This window comes from Penaeus monodon, chromosome 38 (genome assembly GCF_015228065.2).
Source record: "Penaeus monodon isolate SGIC_2016 chromosome 38, NSTDA_Pmon_1, whole genome shotgun sequence".
NCBI lineage: Eukaryota > Metazoa > Arthropoda > Malacostraca > Decapoda > Penaeidae > Penaeus > Penaeus monodon.
In genome coordinates, this window is record NC_051423.1 from 15,219,414 (window position 1) to 15,241,913 (window position 22,500).

Genomic DNA, 22,500 nt, shown 5'->3' on the forward strand with positions numbered 1-22,500 from the left:
TTATATATATATATTATATATATAAATATATATATATATATATATATATATATATATATTGTATTATATTGGAATGCAAAATTTATTTCCATTTTTGCTTATAATTATTTTTTCTAAACTATATTTCAGGGTATGTGCAAATTGGTCATGACACCAAATATTGTGATGCGTTTCAGGTAAACAGCAGTTTCGTAAAGAATCGCATCATTAATTAATTGTCCTGTTCTATTAAGATAACGAAGAAATGACGTCTGATCTGACATTCTGTGATTTTAGTCGTCATTTTAGTCACGTTTCATTATTAAAAGCGACAAGGGGTGATTTTAACGAATTTATAGAGTATTGTGGCAAGTTTTGATATTCAGTTCTCGTTTTGTTTGTTAAAAAAAATGTTAACGTGTAACTTATCAAATGTCTAAGATATTCACTTTTCATCAAGATTCACTATTTTCTCTTCGTAGATGAAAAAATATAAGTGATGTATATTGAAGTCAGCAAAGAAGGCCCGGAGGCAGAGGAATCTGCCTCGGAAGCGGCTCCACAGCCCGCCCCCAATAGTGTGGTTTGTTTGTTATTTTTGAAGAAATATACACAAATTTTTCGTTACATCTTTATTTAAACAGGTTTATATCGTTTAAACCTTCGTTTAGACGTCCATTCGGCAGAGGTATCTGTGAAAAAGAAACATGTTATTGGTCTGACATTAGAGTCGTATAACGCATTCATCAATATATCAACATTTATATCATATACTCGGTTAGATAATATATTCACACGCACTTATACGAGAAAGAAAAAAAATTGATACAGATAGAAAGGTGTAGAGTATAAAGACTTGTGAGTGCACGTTTGTCTGCCCGTATCTAACGAGCCCAATAGACAGCCGAGGTCGTACCGGTTAAGCGTGCCGCACCACTCGTCGTTCCAGGCGAAGCCGAAGGCGGAGCGTAGCTCTACGCAGTCTTCGTCCGCGTGGCCCCCCGACCCGCTCGGCTCGTTCGGGTGGAAGCTACGAGGGGAGAAATAGATCTAGATATATGTTTCAACATCATCTATCCATCTATCCACACACACATGCATATATATACATATATATACATATATATATATATATATATATATATATATATATATATATATATATATATGTATATATACATATATAAGTATATATATACATATATATGTATATACATATATGTATATATATATATATATATATATATATATATATATATATATATACGCACGCACGCACGTATGCACACACACACACACACACACACACACACACACACACACACACACACACACACACACACACACACACACACACGCGCACGCACTCATACACACAACACACATACAGTATATATACAAATATAAATATATATATATATATATATATATATATATATATATATATATATAATAAATAAATAAATAAATAATAATATATATATATATATATATATATATATATATATATATATATATATATATATATATATATACATACATACACACACACACATATACACTTCATATTGCAGAAATAATATCGGACACTTATTGACAGTTATAACAGCTATCTCTTAATCGTCTCTAGCAACTGGAAAATAAAATCTTCCTCTCCGGAAATGTTTTTAAAGAAATACTCCTTATAAGATATGTGCTTAAGGGTAAAGCCAGCGCTAGAAAAGCATCTTAAATCTGAAAGCGACTGGTGATCCCGCAAGACTCAAGCTCACGGGAGGATTCAGGACAAAGCCTGGGTCGTTTGGCTTCCAGTTAAGAGAGATTCCAGCACTGACTTTGTGTAGGATGACGTTGAAGCGTCCGCCCACGCGAAGGTCCCTTCCGCCACGCCGTCACTCAGCCCGATCCACACGGAGCCCGGCAGGAGACCTGCGCGCCGCGGGGGAAAGGCAACAAAGAGTTAGACACGCATTAAGACTCACTTTCATTTCTCTATTCAGCCAAGTGTCACGCGGGAGAATCAACTCAGGCTTATCACATTCCTTCTCACCCGCCACGAAGTCCTGTTCCTCCTGACTCCTGACGGAAGCCAGGACGCCCCCCCGCTCACGGCAGAAATTCCAGCCGTCGCCGTAGGTCCCGGACTCGTCGCTCACGAGGAAGCATGAGGACCCGAAGGGCGTCCAGCCGACGGGACACGAAGGCGCTTTTGGTGGTGGTCCCGTGGCGGCGGCGGTTGTGGTGAGTGACGCGGTGGTCGAGGCGGGGGCACCTGAAGTTGCCGAGGCGGAGGCACCTGAAGTCTCTGAGGCGGGGCCACCTGAAGCTGCTGAGGCAGGAGCACCTGAAGTTGCCGAGGTGGAGGCACCTGAAGTTGCCGAGGCAGGGACACCTGAAGTTGCCGAGGCGGGGGTAAGTGAAGTCCCTGAGGCGGGGGCACCTGAAGTGGGCACCGAAGATTCACACGTCGAGTTGGCAGAGCTCAAGTAGGCCTGAAGGAGCTCTGGGTCTGGCGACAGAGAGACGAACAGAGGTGGCTGAGAATCCCTCGCCCTCCGGCGTCACGTTCTCTGTCTCTCTCTCTCTCTCACACACACACAGACACACACACACACTCATCCACTCATTCTCATCCTCCCTCTCCCTCTCATCTCTCGCTCTCTCTTTCTCTTCTCTCCCTCTCCTCCCCCCTCCTATCTCTCTCTCTCATACATAACTTACTTGTCTGGATGGGAACGAGAGAACAAGACAGTCTCCCTTGCCTCTGGTATTCAACCTTCACCATTTTACCGTCTTCTTCCAAGCAGTCCACGCGCTTGTACAGAATTCCAATAAACCAGGTCTGTCAAAGGGGAAAATCTTTTATTGTTTATTGCTTTTTCCTGTATATACCTTAAATGTACATACATACAGCACATGCCTCTGTGGTAAATAGATATAGATATGAAGGTTCAAATATTACTTATTTTGCATTCCAGATTTTTTATGATGGCCGCTAGACAGCCTGGATCTTCTCTGCGTTATCTCACATACCTTATTGGTGGTGACCGAGCAGGCGACCCGTGAGCAAGACACCCACGGCCGCCCGTCGGTCTCGCTCGGGCATCCCACCTGCAGTCCGATGTCGCATTCCTGCCGCAGCTTCACTGAGTGCGCGACCTGTGTAAAGGCAATCGAAGTTATGAAGAGAGAGACAGTATAAAAGGCTACAGATGCCTCTAAACAATGTCTAGCAGGGAGGTAATAGTTGTTGTATAACGGCTTGACCCTTAATTAAGATAGAGTACAGCACAGTAAAGAGAACATACGAGATTATGCCTTAGGGTAAGCGCTGAGAGCGGTGTTGCGTGTCTGGCCTGCCTGCCCTGGGGGGCCGGAGGCTGGTGGTGACCTGGTCACAATGACTGAAGGGTCAGACGAGGTCAAATATAATTGTCATCTAAGTCCTCGCTGGTGTGGTGATTCTAAATTAACTGGGAGCCACGTGGTCTATTGATCTTATAGTTTACAGAATTCATGCTAATGTACATACTATATTGCTCGGCCACCTACTAACACCTCGCCCTCAAGGCGCTTTAGATTGGCCTCAAAGGGTAACCCAACTTTGGCTGGTCATCTCGTTTTCGCGTGCATTGTCCTTGATCCATCTTTGTGGCTGTTCGTCCTTGTAGTCCTCTTCTTGCTGGTCCTTAGCGAATCCATCATCCTCGACGTCCACACTCCTTGAATTCGGACTCATCTAAATTTCCTCGTACTTCTCGTCCAGGTCTAACTCTGCGGCGCACTCGTCCACATGTCCTCGCAGATCTCGTCCAGGTCTAGCTCTGCGGCGTACTCGTCCTTCTTGGCTGTGTGCTCATCCAGACATCCTCATAACCTTCATCTTGATCTATGGGGGTCTGGGCAGGCGGCGTCCTCTTCGGCATCTCAGGGTGGCTGAGCTCCTGGAGATTGACTGGATCTGCGGGCATCCAGGCAGGCGGCGCTCTTCTAAAGCATCCTGGGGCGACTGGTTCCTTCTACTATATCCTAGGGCTGTTTAATACCTGCTTTAACAAACATCCTGGTTCGCAGGCCTATGGTGATCTTCCGGTGACGTCCTTCCTACAGAATAATAAGGTAACCTTTTCTGAAGTAAGGTCCTCCTTCGGTGCTGTGTCAGATACCGTCGGTCCAACTGCTATGTATAGTTGGGGAACCAGATCATACACGTAAGGGCCAAGATAGTAAGAGAAAAAGAAAGGCAACAGAGAGGAGGGGATGTTAAGTGCTACTAGCCGGTTATTTATATAAATTTGCAGTTTTTAATGTTCACCGTCTCTAATAGACATAAGTATATGAGGGAAATGGCAACTGCAATCAGCAAGGATTTACTTGAACCAATTGTCGTCACATAGAGAAGAAAAGTACGCAAAATAAGAAATTGTACAAGTACTAGTCACTCGTCACGACTGGCAAAATCGCCGGTAAAAGAGGTATATCATAGATCTCTACGCCTGCAACTACGACGGTAACAAACCCTATTAATGCAAAAGTTTCAGTGTCTTTTGTTCTGCATGGATGAATGGATGAATGAATGAAAGAATGAATGAGTGAGTGGGTGAGTGTGTGTGAGCGATAGTGAGCGTGATGGTGATAGTTAGCTCACACAGAGAATGTATCACAAACACGAAGATAAACTTTCATTTTAATATTATTGTGATAAACTAGCAATGGAATTAATACAAAATTATTTTAACTACCACAATGAATTCAAAATTTAATAATATGTGACAGACTGTACGCACTAATGAACGGTGACTTGAAAAAAAATATTCGCAAGCTTTCACGGAAGCAAATCTTCTTGGGTTAGAAATTCTGAAATGCCGAGGTAGCCATGTCTAGCTATGCATATCAGACTTCATCGACGGGGAGTCCCTATACCCGAAATGCTGTACAAAATGAAGTGAACTGAATGAGCACGGCAAATCTATAAATAAGCCCACTCTACTCTGCGTATCTGTGATGGGCCCTTGTGACATTCCCTACAGGTATCTAATTATTGAGAATCACACGATCACTTGGGATTTACCCAAATCATGCAAGCGACTTCTAGAGGGTAAAAAGGGCATAATTAATAAGGGAATAATGATTCTAACTTAAACCTGGTCTTACACTAATGAATGGACATAAGTGGAAGTCACACTCAAAAGTTGCCGATCAAACGAATAACCTACTATTGTAACGTTGGAGGGTAGTTCCATTAGGCGATATACGCCACCCTGGGTTATATTGGGCATCCCTGTACACCATGATATGGGGAAGATCCTGACGCTACACTCAAAATAATAAATTCATATAAAATCGCGTTACAAGTTCCGCTCTAGCTCCAATAGAATGTGTCACCAATGAGTAATGTAATGATGCTACGGTTATCCCCATGGTGTCACAACAACCAATTTATGGGCAAAATGCGCTGTTATCTCTTTACCCTTCCAAGTACCCAACCGACCAGAAGGAAAAGAGAAAGTGAGGTCAGGCTGGGGCGAGGGAGGAACAAGATAAAGTGATATGATGTCCATGATAGTGATAATCAAGAGTGCGTTAAATTCATTGTAGTTGAAACAATAAATATCTCTAAAAACGCGAGAAATTAATCAATTACTTAATGAACTATATTCATGTTGACAAATTCCGCGATCACACAGTAAGCGATCTGAGGTTAGAAAATAAGAAATGTGACCTGAGTTTAGAAGGATAGAGTGAGAATGCAGCAATTTCCTGTCACAAACATTCCTGCACTTTTACCCAACAAAACCAACGTGAGAGTGATTGCACATACAGGTTAACACATTTATTGGTGAAGGGAAGGAAAAGAAATGAAGAGGCCCATAACGTGTACTCACGTGGTTTTGAAGACATGGTCTTATCGCGGAGGCGTTGGTCGAGCGGATTTCGGAGGCTGTGTGTCCGAATTGCGAGCCAAAAGGACGCAACTACCATGCTGCCTCCAGACTGAGTGAACAGAAATGGTAGTTGATGTACGCACGACTCACAACACATGTAAGTGACCTCACGTCACTATGACTTATTGAGCAGCTGCTGCGTGGTGTCGCGTGGCCGGGCAGCCAGCCCTGGGGGCCGGAAGCTGGTGGTGACCTAGATACGGCGACTGCTGGGAACGGACTAAAGGGTCAGCCGAGGTCAGATATAATCGTCATCTAAGTCCTCACTAGTGTGATGGTCTCTAAATTGACTGAGCCACATGGTTCATTGATCTCATGGCTTACATAAATCAAGCTAATGTACATGCTAGAGAGAGAGAGAGTTAGAGAGAGAGAGAGAGAGAGAGAGAGAGAGAGAGAGAGAGAGAGAGAGAGAGAGAGAGAGAGAGTCCTGGGGAAAGAAGAAATATAATCGCAAGAGCAGAGAAAAAATAAAAGTGGACAAGATTCTCCCACTGACTGACTGAAATTAGGAGAAGGAAAGCAGCGAGTTGGTTAAGGGAGCCCATGCTAGCTGACACTGCGAGGTGCACTGACGAGGTTGGAGTCGCGATGCAGCCTTTATATGGCCTCGGGGCCACCCTGTGACGTCACGACTTGGTCTGATGTCGATGTAAAGGTGCGGTGGTCATAGAATATATTGAATAGGATTTTTAGGAGCACTTATTTGTGTAAAAGGAAAATCTAAATATTCCTGGATGAAGAGGTTGGCAGTACTTAAAAAAAAAAAAAAAAAAAAAAAAACTGCAGCCGTATAATACAATTGTTTCCTGCCTATGAGGTACCTTGCTTAATTATATATATATCATATATTCTTAACTGCCGTGAAACTTATTCCAAAAAGTGTTTTATGAAAACGAAGACAAACCAGAAGTGCTTGTTGCCGTGAGCTGCAGTGTAAGAAACTGCATAGGATTTTAAAAAATCTAGGCTTTTTGCTAGCCAATTGAACATTCTCTTAATCAGTGTTAGTCCAACCACGGAAGAAAATGAAAATCAGAGAGCTAGAAGGCTAAATGTTAACAGTATCAAACAATCAGCTGTTTACAATAAGTAAATCAGCTGTTTACAACAAGCAATCAGCTGTTTACAATAAGGAATCAGCTGTTATAATAAGTAATCAGCTGCTTACATTAAGTAATCAATTGTTTACAACAAGCAATCAACTGTTTACATTACGCAGTCTGTTGTTTTCAAAAGAGTGAGCCTTTTGATAGTTTAAGAGTAATTAGCAAGCTCAAGCCTTTTGAAATAGATTTAAGAATCTTAATTAATCTTCTTTTATCATAATTCGTGGCTGCTTGATGATAAAACGCTAATACACCGCTGGCTTGTTCAGATCAAGACCGATAGAGATAGACGTAGGTAATCCAATTTTTTTGTATTGGGTCCAATATTTTATCTTACAGTATATATATATATATATATATATATATATATATATATATATATATATAATATATCTGTGTGTGTGTGTGTGTGTGTGTGTGTGTGTGTGTGTGTGTGTGTGTGTGTGTGTGTGTGTGTGTGTTATATATGTAACAGTCTCTTTCAAATACAAGGCTAGAGCCACAGCCCTCGTTCTACACACACACACACACACACACACACACACACACACACACACACACACACACACACACACACACACACACACACAGATATATGTAATATATATATATATATATATATATATATATATATATATATATATATATATATATATATATATATATATATATACATTTTGAGAGAGACTGTTAGAGAAATTCCTCAGACTGGATTCGATCAGACGCAAGGAGGAATAACCCAATAGTTTTTATTTTCTGTTCTTTGGTTCCCTGATGCGTTTCTTTGCTCTGTTTGAGTTGTTTTATTTTTATTTTTGTTTTCCAAAATAAAATGTCCCTTAGAGTTATATTGCATTACTCATGACGGCTGGTTTCCTTTTAATCCGTGAGTTTTGGCAGCTCCATGCCAAAACTCTTTTCTCTGACTTTTTATGTTTTTTTTTTCGCTAATATCACTAATCATACAAGAGAAATTATGATGGCATCCCATCGAATTCTTAAGATATCATTAAATAGGTAAATCCTGCTTTAGTACTTCTGCTGAAAATGTGCCTAAGGTTTTCATTTTGAATTATCATCTTTTATTTACTTGATAAAAAAAAAAAAAAAATACAGTAAATAACCCCATTAGCAGGCTTGCATTCCGAAACAAAACCTGGTGGATCTGTGTAACACTCTCTTGTAAGCAAACCTTTGCAAGCAAGTCAGACCAAACATGGTTAGCATTAGCCTCTCTGTCAGGGGGATCAGGCAAAAACAATAAAACTCGTATGTTGAATTAACAATAACTATTCGTACATGACAAAATCCAATTTCGAGTTCTTGTCCCGAAGTTCAGGGAGCTAGAGGCGGGCGCCAGAGGCCGACGGGAGCTGGCCACAGGAGGCGTTGCTCGGGTCCAAGTACTCTGCGAGGAGCTGCTCGTCTGTGGTGGAAGAGGATAAGGATGAGTCCGATATGCGAAGCTTAGCCTCGCCCGGGCTATGCCCATGAGGGAAGCCCGGCCTGTGTCGACTAATGCCGACTCGCTCAAGTGTGTCAGCTGCTGCTGACTCGGCTGAACCTAGTCCTTACCCGCCGTGGTGCCCAGCCACAGCAGTAACCTCCGGGCGACAATTACAACTTCTCGCGCCTGGGCTGGGCGCGAACCGCCGACCCCTCGGATGAGAGGCCGACACGTTACCACTGTACTAGCCCGGAGGCTATAGGGAAGAGGAAGTGCTGTGTTATGAGCTCTTTATGACAAATGTTGAAAGGTATGAGTGAAAGTGATTCAGCATCGATGCGTGGCGATGCTGCATCATCGGAATTGCGTAACAGATTTCGTGCATCGTAGAATTGTTCATTATCCTCACTGTCTCTGTTTTGTCGTTACTCACCAGGTGACTTTCTTTTTCTTTCAATGGCTCTCTCTTCATCCCTCGTTTTTTCTCTTTATTTTCTCTCTCTTCCTCTGCCTCTCTCTCTCTCTCTCTCTCTCTCTCTCTCTCTCTCTCTCTCTCTCTCTCTCTCTCTCTCTCTCTCTCTCTCTCTCTCTCTCATATATATATAACTCACTTGTTCGGATGGGAACGAGAGAGCATGATAGTCCCCCTTGCCTCTGATATTCAACCTTCACCATTTTACCATCTGCTTCCAGGCAGTCCACGCGCTTGTACAGCGCTCCAATGAACCAAGTCTGTGACAAGAAAAGAAAGAATAGACATTTGTACATACAAATATATATGCGTGTGCGTGCGTGTTTTTATCTATCGATTTATTCTATTTATCCATTTGTTTCATTTCGCTATCTACAGTTCTTAAAGCATACTCCATACATACGTTCTTAGTGGTGACCGAGCAGTCGACCTGTGAGCAAGACACCCACGGCTGCCCGTTGGCCTCACTCGGGAATCCCACCTGTAGTCCGATGTCGCATTCCTGCCGCAGCTTCACCGAGTGCCCGAACTGCCCGAGGAAAGGAAAACCCTCAGTGCACAACCCCAACAAAAAACTCACGAAAATGCACACAGAATGCGTGAAAACAATAAAACAATAATTAATTGGAACAGATAAGAAATAACCTGCCCTAACCACCTAAGAAACGTAACTTATCTCCCCTCCCCTTCCAAAAAAACAGGTTGGGACTACAGACCGAAACCAGAACGAGTAAAACAGTGACGCGATTTAGAAGCCCTCTCATCTCCCCTGACGTGAGGATACAGACTGCTGAGACCGCGAGCCGCCTTTCACGTTATATACACACCTGCGTGTGACGTCATATGTCTATTTATGTTACATATAGCTGAAAAAAAAACGAAACGGAACACACACACACATACACATAAACACACACACCAACCACACACACAAACACACACATACACATAAACACACAGACACCACACACACAACACACCACACACACACACACACACACACACACAACACACACACACACACATCACTCACTCACAAACGGAAACACACACACACACTCACACACACACACACACACACACATACACACACACACACACACAACACACACACACACACACACACACACACACACACACACACACCTTCTTACCCTTGCTGTTATTTTTACAAGAAAACGTTTTTCTCTTTTACCTTATCTTAATAGGAAGATGAAACTAATTTTATATCTCGTAACTGCGTTTCTGCTATTAAGACAAGGTAATACTTAAGCCGACGCCGAGAATCACGAGTTGGAGCTACTCTAGAAGGCCTATGTGGACTTCATGTTATACAGTGACGAGATTGAGCTTATTTAGGAGTAGCGCTTTGAATAACAGTTCAGGTACGCGAAAGAAGCTATTATATTATAGGATAGGTATCCAGATGAGGAGATTCATATTTACTGGAACAACGAGCGTATTTTTGTATCGTAAGAGGTGGTACACAACCAACAGATTTTGTACATCCAGCGCGTATATCCCGCACACTCAGGCTTGTGGATTGTTTGCTTTTAGACGGGTGGTGGTAAGAAGTTTCTCGTACATTTTACCATCATTGTGGCGTAGAAATTCATTGAAGAAGCCTATGGAGAAAAAAATCCGATCTTTTGCGACACAGATGCACTTTCACTTATAAAGGAGACGTTCGGCTATTACATAAGAATAAACAACGCCTTGAAAAAATGTAAGAGAATGAATACACCTTCACTCTTCCGTAGAGAACGGCTGGGATATACGAGTGCGTCTTTCGAAGTAATGTGGGCGGGCAGTACATTTTGGACAAGTACCTCGTAACAGGCTCCACGAGAAATTTTGACGAATTAAACCAAGAAACTGTAGCAGATTACTTCAAGAAAACCAGACAGAACAGGATTTTCAGGCGAGCCAATGTTTATAAAGTGAACGAAGGGCAACATTTCATTGTCGAAGCTGATGAGTTCTACACCCAGCTACAGCAAAGTATTCCTTACGGGGAATTCGCCTAGGAGAAAGACGGGAAGCCGGCCCATGAGCTCGAGCTATCGGTGATTTTTCAAACATTTCAGTTCTCGATTGAAAAAGTTAACTATAATCATACTGGACTTTGGGCTCTGATATTCAATTGGCATTCAAAGAATATTGTTTTAGAATTGATTAGTCTAGTAGTTTAGCATGAAATACCTACTCTAATGTGGGAGCTTTCTGCCAGAGCAGAAATCAGCTATAATACGAATGGTGCTCTTAAATATTTGGTCTAATCGAACAGCTTATTCACATGGACCTTAAATGAAACAAAAAAGCCAGTTTTCAACAATGCGCGCAAATTAAGCTTTGTTATGTAAGAGTCACACGTTAGCTTGTGGGAATGCCAAGCACTAATCTAAGAGACTGGGATAAAATATATCTTAAGCAGTGATCTGGTTTACATATTCGACTTGTCTCAAAGTCCCAGGAAGATGTCTCCGCGTGCCAGGGCGTTCATTCTTTTTGAAAAGATACTCCTAATATTGTGTATGATCGGAATTTGTGCTGCCATTCTGCCGTACAACAGGAAACTTCTTAAATAAAGACGGGCAGAGGCAAACTATGCGATTAAAGAATTATAAGACTAGATGGTTGCTCCCGGGAAGCCAGTTGAGCAGCGGCCAGTTTATATCCCGGGCTAACAGAACCCATTGCCGAGAGAATAGGCTCTAGTTGATCATCCGAATTATCCGTAAAATGTTCAAGTTAAGACACCATCCGTGGCCCTTTACAAGGGCACAGATTCAGCGAATAAGCCGCAGACACAAGCTAGAAGTGTACAGTCACAGCGTATGTAGCTGAAAATTAGTTTACATTGTTTAGTTTACATTGAAAATCCGGCATAAAATAAAATGTTTCGCTGGTTAGAGGTGAAAATGGCTGGACACACAACACATATAACGTAGATAAGATAATGGTGCCTGACTGTTGCCTTGCAGTTCATGGTCAAGGGCTATGGGATATCACCTTATGCAAAACAGTCTAGTACCTTGAGGATGAAAAGGCTTCGGGAGTCAACCTTGAGGAAAAAGTCCCAAGTAAGACCAACCCAAAATTTGCAAATCCGTGTGTGTGCGCCCATGTGCGAGCGCGCATCCATGAGTGTGTGAATACACATACACACACATATATATATATACATATATATATATATATATATATATATATATATATATATATATATATATATATATATATATATAATATATATATATATATATATATATATATATATATATATATATATATATATATATTATATATTATATATATATATATATATATATATATATATATATATATATATATATATATATATATATGCACACTCTCACAAACACACAAACACACACGCACAGATATATATACATGTATCTATGCATGTGTCTGTTTTATTTATCTATTGTTTGAAAAATCCTGACCTCCTTTCTGTCAATATATCGCTCAACTCATAATGCACAAACTAGATTGATTAAAAACGAGAATCCAGGAGGATTTTGAAATTGTTGTCTCGTTTTAATAAATCTAGTTTGTACATTGTGGGTTTTTCTAACACACCCACACCCACCCACACACACACACACACATACACACACACACACACACACACATACACACACATAAATATATATATATATATATATATATATATATATATATATATTATATATATATATGTATATATATTATATTATATATATATTATATATTATTATATTATATAAATTATTATTATATAATATATATATATATATTATATATATATATATATATATATATATTATATATATTATTATATCATACATATATATATATATAATATAATATATATATATATATTATATAATATATATTATATATATATATATATATATAATATATATATATAAGGTATGAATGAGAATGAATATCTTCACAATACAAGAGATGTATTTGACCGGTTTCGATTGTGTCTTCGTCAGAAATACGCATCAGAGAAATTACAGAGAAAATATATATCAGACGTGAGCTGACGAAACACCTGACTGTGACCTCCTATTCGTTGCTTGCATAATTGTGCTGTGATCTTGGATAATTTGTACCTGCCCGATGCAGTGTTGACATTATTCTCCGTCGCGATGAATGCTGCTTCCATAATTTTTCTTGTTTGTTTGTTCAGTCCTCCATGGACTATTTCTGCTTCCTTCCAGTTCGGTAGATGTCCAACTTCATCTACATGTACCACCATGGCATTGGAAGTCCTGTGGTGACGCGATATACAACAGTACAAGGGTTGCTTTCCGGCTGCTTTCAGTCTCGTATTGTCATATATCTTTTCCCCGGATGTGCTGGCGATTCTTACTGACTTGCCGAAGTATCTTTTGATCGCCTGGGAAATGTTACATGACGGTAATATGAGAACCTTACTAGCCCATAATTGACGGGTAGCATTCATAGTGGCCTGGGCCTCGCTGCCGGGGGCTTATATCGTCGCCCGAGCATGCGCGACCACTCATCCCAAATACCAGCATCCCATTCCGTTTCTTCGTAATACTACGAAGATATGTTGTATTTTCAATTTTCATTATTTTTTACAGTCTCTACTTGCCAAACTTCCTTATAAATCGAGACTGAAGGGTATTTTTGTTGTTATATAGACTCCATAGTTGATCATTATTCGGTCTATAGTCCGAATAAAATAAGCAGTGTGTGGCATCATGGAGTTGAAATTGTCGGTTTGTTGCATTTTTTTTGTTTGTTGCATGGTAAAAATGAGAAAGTGTTAGAACCGACTTAATCACACTTTCACTGGCAAAACAATAATCTTTTGCCGTGATTGTAACAAAAAAAAACTCATGGCATGTCCATGCATACTCTATGGCATGTGCGCACGTGCCCCCGGCAGATGGTCCCGCCATGCCATGGCATGTACGTACATGCCACCCGTCGGCAATGGGCTAGAAGAGGGTGCGAGGTCTGCTCCTACGAGTATGCTCTCCGCCTTCTTTCTGAGGTTTAGCAGGAAGCTTCTGGGATATTTGTGTTTCATGAAAGAACTAATTATATAGGCAACCTCATCCTCAGGAAATTCAGGGCTGCAGATCCTCAGTGCTCTGAGGAAGAAGCCAATCACAACACCAGATTTCGTTTTGTTGCTGTGGGCGGAGTAGTAATGGATATAATCATCTTTATTTGTAGGCTTTCTGTATACGGAGAATCGTAGGCCACCGTCACCCCAATGGAGCAGAGTGTCCATAAAAGGTAGTTTCTGATCCTCCTCCTCCACGGTGAACTGGATTTTCTCGTGAACGGAGTTGAGCCGCGTTAATATATGTTGCAAGCATAACCTCCTGGAGACAATGATGAGGACATCATCTATGTAACGAAGCCAAGTTGAATGTCTGCCTATTCTATCCCTGTAGTTATCCCTCTCCAGCGTCTCCATGAACAGGCAAGCCATGACGGCACTCAGGGGGGAGCCCATGGCGAGACCACGAATCTGCTGGTATTCTTCCCCAGCAAAGTCGAAGTAGCCGAAGTCCACGCATAACTTCACTAGGCGAACGAAGTGGTGTCTCGGCAGCGGAAGTTCTGCGCCTGTCATGGAGCTGGTGACTCTCTCGACTGCCCGGACTGCTCCATCTGTGGGTACATTGGTGAAGAGTGATTTCACATCAAAACTGGCAAGCTTTTCATTTCTACACCCGAAATTCTGAAGACGTCTGATGAGGTCCCCGGAGTTTTTCAGGTGGGAATCACTGATGACTCCCATAGCGCCGGAGATGGGTTTAGCCAAATACTTAGCCAAACGATGGGGAGAGCTGCCAAAACCAAAGGTGATCGGTCTCATCGGTACGCCTGGCTTGTGCACCTTCGGGAGACCTCTCATGGACGGGTTGCGGGGGGCCTCTTCCAGCAGGTGAAGTAGGTGTTTACCTTCGGCTGAACGCAGGAGTAAATCCCTCGCCTTCTTCTTGAACCTGGCAGCTTCCATCTTCCCTTCACCTTTCGTTACTTTCCTGTAAACAGAAACATCGGAAAGTAAATTGTTCATTTAGAGTATATAGTCACTTTTATCCATAACAACAATACCACCACCTTTATCAGCCTGGGTGATGACGATGGTCTCGTCGTCGCGGAGGTCCTTCAACGCGATCACAACTGGATAACACATTGAAGTTGCCCAGAACAATCCAAATGTCTCGCTGGGGATAATTGTCTGCTACAGATGCGGGTTTGGCATAGAATGCCTCTATCACATCTAGTTTGCAAACATCAGTAGGAGCATACACAGTAATATGAGACACGAAACCAAGAGCATGCTTCAGTCTCAATGCCATAATGTGCTCATCAACCAAGGATTGAAGTCGGCTAGAGATGGCTGTGGCTACTCCCTGGAGATGATGATTATCAACATGGCCCGATCAGTAGTATGTGTACCCATCCATATTGATTGTGCTGCTGCCAGGTCTTCTCTCCTTCGAGAGGGCAGCCACCTCAACTCTTGACCGCTTCAGTTCCCTCAATTGCAGGGGTAACTGCTCATCCTGCTGCAAGGACCGGATGTTACAAGCTCCTACTTGGACAGCTCACCTGAGGTAAAGCCTCATGCTATAGCTCAGAGTGGACGTCACCTATCCCGATACCCCATGTAAAGGGGGATGGGAGTCTGTGGGGCCCAACATCTGCCTGTGGGGTTCCCAAGGACTTTGCCCCACAGGCCTCACACTGGGTTGGTGACTGCCAGAGTGCAGGCAGGACAAGTAACTCCTGTTCCCATCCTGTGCCACAACAGTCGCCCTCCCAACAGGACCCACAGCCTGCTTCACTTGCTGGGTAAAAGGGTCAGTACCCCTCCCCCGGCATTTTCATTCATATTACTAGCTGCCAGAGAGTTTTTTATCTGAGGGGAGAAGGACTGGCAAGACCCTGAGGGGAATGAACCAGGGCATGTCCACACACCAGTTGGCCATGATTCCATACCTCTAGAGCCTCCTGCTGCTCCGAGATCCCCCACAATTTAGCCTGGGATTACAAGGTACCTAGTTTCCATGGGTGGCCACGGGGAGGCACCGCAGGACTCTCGATGACATAGAGGGGAGGCTTATGCAGAGCTGCTCCCCTTTTCGCACTAGGCCAGCTAGTAGTGGCAGCTGCAAGTGAGAAGGCATCCAAACACTTAACATTATCTAGGCTACCACACCATTGCTTCACATTACCTGAGCGTGAAACATCCACTCATATATATATATATATATATATATATATATATATATATATATATATATATATATATATATATATATATATATATATATATATATATATATATATATATATATATATATATATATATATATGTACACACACACACACACACACACACATATATATATCGTAGCCGGCTTGATCACAACAGGATACCACATTGAAATCACCCAGAAAAATGCAAACAATAACATATGTTCATGATACTCCCTATTTTTCTATACATTCCTCTGTTTCCACAACATCTCCTGGTATGACCAGAAAATGCCAGGTGGGTTTGCAACATTCTCGATATATTTCATATCTGTAGGTTTTGATACCTGGTATAATATTTGTATTTACTTTAATTCGAGATTGCTTTATGTGCCAGGCACATAAAGCAATGAGATTATTAGTAAAACTGCTGTTTTACATAAAAAGGTGGGTATCTGTGTAATGGCAATTAGCATTCACCTTCTACAAGTTTCATATTATACGCTAATAAGGAAACGTTTGCTACAAAGGAGAAAAAACTATATGTACACATATACATTAGTATTATATCATACCGATATATATTCGTGTCAGTACAAATAAAATTATATAAAGAGCTTTAAACATCCTATAAATATCATAGACAGCTGAAATGAAGTGTCAGACAAAAATGAGATGCTTGTAATATCAATTTCTATTCGCGAGAGTTATTTCTGGGAGCTCTTTCCCGTGTGTGATCATGGGGCATGGGTAGGGTAGTTTTTTTTCAGGGTGTTGCTAGTGAGGATCATGATAACAAATTTTAAATTTTGAAGTCACTTTATCATTAAGAATCATGAAGTTTTTACTTTGAATTTGAAACCTAACTGGGATGTTATAAAAAGCTTTCTTTATTATTCGATTAATATATTGCACAAGTTGGGAATGTTTTTCCAACCTGGAAATAACATTAACTTTTTTGTATCTGTAAACTCTGGGATTCTCTGTGGGATTTTCTTTTTCTTTTCAATGTTGAGAGTTATGTCTGCAGTTTGAATATCCCACAAATTATAAAAATGTATACTAATGAATTTTCACATACATCTTTGACATGAAAATGTCAGAATTTGTTTTGTTATTGCATATTATAAATATTAATGGCAACTTGACTCAGTCCTCTTTATGGAGTTAATGATGTTGTCATGGCATATCAATACATGACTGGTGGGATTAACTAGCTCGTTCTGTGCATGTGTAGGATTAATCTTTGAGCTCAAAGGTAGAGCCTGGTCTGGATGTGAATTAGATTTGATCCTGGACGCTGCCATTGCGCATACACATTAGAGATCTGGCTTAAACTTTAATACTGGATTAATTTTATGGTGTGTGCAGAAGACGCCCTTAGTTATTCGTAGTTTCATAGTGTACTAAAAGATATTCCAGCTAACTCTTAGTAGTGGGTGACAAACTTTTTACCCGAAACGAGAAAGTGAATGAGGATAAATCTTCCTGAATTTTCGGCTTTCACGTGCCTCAGATTCTAGTAACAATAAAAGCACGAACACGTCAGTGTCTCCAGATGAGGTGACACTCCTGCTCTACTCACCATAGCATGAGGAACGAAGAGCATATAGGCCTTCTCTGTATTCAAGTAAAATTCAGGAGTATTACTGAGACATCAGTTACATGTGATGACTTCTCGGTTTCTATCGTTTGATGTTTCCTGATTTCCTGGTTTCCCAGTTTTTAACATGCGCTGGTTTTCGGTTTATAACTTGTTCATCGGTTTCTAACGCGATGGTTTCTATCATGTGCTGGTTTCCTGGTTTTTAACATGTGACGATTTTTAGGTTTCTAACATATGACGGTTTCTCGGTTTCTAACATGTGGCATTTTTTCGGTTTTAATTATGTTTTGGTTTCCCGGTTTAACATGTGATGGTTTCCTTGTATCTATCATGTGGTTTCCCGGTTTCTAACATGTGACGGCTTCAGAGTATCTAATATGTGATGTTTCTTGGTTTCTATCATGTGATGGTTTCCCTGTTTCTAAAATATGATGGTTTCTCGATTTCTATCACGTATTGAATTTCCGGTTTCTAGAATATAATGCTTTCCCTTTTTTTGCCATGTGATGGTTCCCCGGTTTCTATTCCATGATGGTTCCTCAGTTTCTAACATGGGATGGTTTCCTGGTTTCTAACATGTGATGGTTTCCCGGTTTCTAACATGTGACGGTTTCCCGGTGTCTAACATGTGATAGTATCCTATTTTCTAACATGTTATGGTTTCCCAGTTTTTATCATGTTTCGGTTTCCGAGTTTTTATCATGTGGCGGTTTCCTGGTTTATACCATGTGATGGTTTCCCGGCTTCTAACGTGTGACGGTTTCCCGGTTTATAACATGTGATAGTATCCTACTTCCTAACATGTGATGGTTCTCTAGTTTTTATCATGCAACGGTTTCTATTCCGTGATGGTTCCTCAGTTTCTAACGGGATGGTTTCCCGTTTTTTTTTAGGTGATGGTTTCCCGGTTTCTTACATGTGATGGTTTCCCGGTTTCTAACATGTGATGGTTTCCCGTTTCTAACATGTGGTGATTTTCCAATTTTTATCATGAGATGGATGTTTCCCAATTTATCGATTTATCACTTCTTGGTGTAGTTTGTTCTTGCTCAGTTTCATTTTCCCAAAAGGGAAAATGAGAATCTTCTGTTCAGTACTGTCTAACATACCGTGTGTATTGTACATTATGATGGTTTTGTCATACATTCCTGAGGATATGTGCCTTCTCTGCAAATATTACTGAGACATCAGTTACATGTGATGGCTTTCCGGTTTATATCGTGTGATGTTTCCTGATTTCCTGGTTTCCCGGTTTTTAACATGTATGTTATGTTACGTAAGTTCAGTATTGCCTTAATATAGTGTGCATTTCGATGAGTATTATTATAATGCATTATGTAATAGGCATATATAGTGTTCAATATATCTTTAATGGACTATTCGTGTTGTTTATTATGGCTTTAATATATTATATCCCTGTGATATTCTTCTCCTACAAACATAAAGTAGCCGTGACCCTCTCGACGTCATCAGAGTTCCGGATGCAGAAATAAAAAGCTAGCTAGTTTTGATGTGAAATCCCTTTTTACCAATTCCATGATAGAGTCACTAGCTCCATGCAACCTCTTATAGTTACCTCATATTATCGCCATGTAACATTTACCAGGCGATTAGCAGGTAGTTGGCATTACAGTGAAAATCACCAGCATATCCAGTGAAAGGATACATTACAGAAAGCAGCCCGCAAACAATCCGACGGCGCTGTATATCGCATATCCTGCAAAAATACAGTAAGGGGGCATGGTTTCAATACCAGGATCAGCGAACATCGGGCTGACGTCCATCACTAAAGGACTTCCAACGCCATGGTGGTGCATGCAGATGAAACTGAACATTTACCGAACTGGATGGAAGCAGAAATAATCCATGGAGGATTGAAGAGAAAATAAATATTATGTAAACTGCATACATTGCGACTGAGAAAAATGTGAAGAATGCATCAGACAAGGTCGCGGCAGTAATTATTTGGGTAACGAGTGGGAGGTCACAGTCATCAGGTGATTTGTCAGATATATTCGAAACCGATTAAATACATCTCTTGGATTGTGAAGATATTTAATTTTTGTAGTGGATAATCAAACTCATAGAGTTTGATTATCCAACTACAGGTAAAGTCCATGTGGGTTTGGCATATTTTAGGGATGACTCTTAGGTGATTTGAAAGCGATCCCATATTCACAATAAAAAGAACAAAATAACATTACTTGCTGACTAAAAAGGCAACATAAAAAGAGCATCCATATTATACATTTATTACGCACAAATCTTTCGAACACAATCAATATACAAGACAACTCACCATACACTTATTTGGTACAACAGAGGCAACCCGCCACAGCACGAGAAGCACCAGTCAGCCAGCTAAAAATCCAAAGGTCTGTCACCATACAAGGTAAAAAGCCTCTCTCTCTCTCTGACCGACCTGGCTTGACATTTTATATTGGGGCCTTCCCGTGCTTGGTGATGATTTTACCTATAATCATCATCATCATGAAGGGGCTAACGCCGACGGGGGCGCATGGCCGCATCCACCCTTCGCTTCCAACCACGAGGGATCCTCGTGGCGAGTCTCCAGGCAGGCCCTCGGCCCATCTCTAAATCCTCGCGACAGGTTTCGTCGAGCTGCTCAAGCCATGACCTCCTGGGTCGTCCCATAGGCCTCCTCAACCCAGGGTTGTCTCGCAAAGAGACAACCTGATGGGCAGGGTCATACACAGGGAAACAAGCTAGGTGCCCACATAGCCTTAGTTGGCGATCCCGGATTATGCAAGTAACAGGTTCCATGCCAGTCTCACGGTATAACTGTTGGTTGGACACGGGATCCTGCCAACTGTACCCCATGATCCCATTTATTAAACAGTGTATGGTGAGTTTGAAATAAGTTTTAAAAATATAAAAAATAAAAAGAATAATAAAACTATACAAAAATGGCCACATTAAATAAATAAAAGACAGGAAAGTACGAAAAAGTGAAAGAAGGGATCCATGAGGGAAAACGGGAAAACACAAAAAGAAAGACGAGTGAGAAACGAAACTAAGGTGAATTAGTCGAAGGAACAAAGGCAAAATTAAGACAAGGTACGTATAGAATATAAGGTAACTAGTATATAAGTAGTGTTACGTGTAGTAGAAATAGTGCAGATGTAGATGTAGATCACGGACCAATGGGAAAGGTAAGTCAGAGGGTAACTGCTTGGTCGCTAGATTGCTCGACCCCGCAGTAACAAGCGATGATCACACAAGTGGGTGGCTGCTCGCCATTCGCCAGTCGGGCCACACGCTCTGCTCGTCATTCACCAGGCGAGCCACGCCCCTTGAACACGCGAGGGGTAGCCGCTCGTGATTAGTTATTCCTTGTTCTGTGATCCTCAACTCGTGTATATATGCCAAACTTTTGTAGAATAAAAGAAGAAAGAAAGAAAGAAAGAAAGAAAAAAAAAACAGGAAAACAGCTAAGCTACGTCATCTTGCAGGGCGGAAGAGTCTGTAGAGTTTCTATTCGGATCCGTAATGTCAGGGGAACAGGCGGCCTGGAAGCCTGCGGGATGACCTGCCTGAAGCCAGGGGAAATTCACTACAATTCTCATGCATGCCTTTTATACATTTGTCAATATGAATACGGTTCATAGTGTCATTTGTCAATGACCATATGTGTACCTTCGTTTAGTGCATGAATGTAATGATGACTTTCGGGTACATCTTAAATGTACAAGAACACCCATGGGCGAAAAACTAAGAGGGAGAGACAAAGAAAAAACAGAGAATATGAATGTAATAGGAGTAAAGGGGGGAGACGGAGAGAGTAAGAGATAGGGATATATATATATAGAGAGAGAGAGATAGATAGAGAGAGATTACCAAAGCATGGTATTAAAGAGGAAAAGAAAAAACAACATACACCAGAATTCATTTATTTTGTTTTTTCAAGGTAAATATAACCAGGTAGCTCCACTTCTATTTAGTCTGTTGACACCAAGAATGAAACGGACTTTTACCTAAGAGTAATCTGAGTTGTTGTTGGTAAGGAATTCCTTGTTATTATAAACAGAAGAGGGGAATGTTAGTTTTACCTCCAGCAATTATAATGCCATCGATTAAATTATGGAAACACTCATGTATCTAGCCGTATCTAATATTCCATGGCGCAGTCTCATTGCATAAACGTTAAACGTTATGAGGTGATTATCTCTGCCCCCTTTTTGGCCATATAAATTCGTGCGATATTTTATGTTTTTTCCGTGCATTTTCTTTGAAAAATGTCCACTAATAAGCATTGTTAAAAAAAGTTACATGAAAAACAAGAATAAAAAATTATTAACATTTGTAATGAATATAGGCGAAGAGGAGGGGCTTTTTCGTCACCTTGGGTTTTAGTATTATAAAAAGCAGCTAAAAGGAAAATAGAATAACTAAACGAAAAACTGTCTTTCACAGTAACCATTATAATTATTAACATAATTATTAACATCAACTCAAGAGTCTTTAATGATCTCTCAGAATGTGAATTGAAAGGTAAGTTATCGTTAGAAATTATTTAACATTCAGCGACTAATTAATGAAGAGACGAAGGAAACTCAGACGAGAAAAATATGAATAAAAATACCGCAAGAAGAGACAAATAAACGAAGTTCAGCATTTGTACGCTTTGTTCGTATTCACTCTGTGCGGAAAGCAAT

At 40.9% G+C, this 22,500-nt stretch overlaps 2 protein-coding genes across 2 annotated transcripts; both read right to left on the reverse strand.

The window, feature by feature from the left end:
• Window positions 1-596: 596 nt before the first annotated feature.
• On the reverse strand, window positions 597-6,793 carry LOC119596552 (brevican core protein-like). Its single transcript, XM_037945854.1, has 7 exons — window positions 6,428-6,793; window positions 3,013-3,138; window positions 2,701-2,821; window positions 2,030-2,488; window positions 1,815-1,908; window positions 896-1,009; window positions 597-671 (listed from the first exon to the last, which is right to left on the reverse strand). Exons 1-7 carry the CDS (start codon window positions 6,470-6,472, stop codon window positions 647-649), a joined length of 984 nt encoding a protein of 327 aa, XP_037801782.1. The 5' UTR covers window positions 6,473-6,793; the 3' UTR covers window positions 597-646.
• A 1,503-nt stretch (window positions 6,794-8,296) lies between these two features.
• LOC119596879 lies at window positions 8,297-9,734 on the reverse strand. The gene is made up of 4 exons (XM_037946229.1): window positions 9,669-9,734; window positions 9,356-9,481; window positions 9,092-9,212; window positions 8,297-8,459 (listed from the first exon to the last, which is right to left on the reverse strand). Exons 1-4 carry the CDS (start codon window positions 9,714-9,716, stop codon window positions 8,377-8,379), a joined length of 378 nt encoding a protein of 125 aa, XP_037802157.1. The 5' UTR covers window positions 9,717-9,734; the 3' UTR covers window positions 8,297-8,376.
• Between the last annotated feature and the right edge of the window lie 12,766 nt (window positions 9,735-22,500).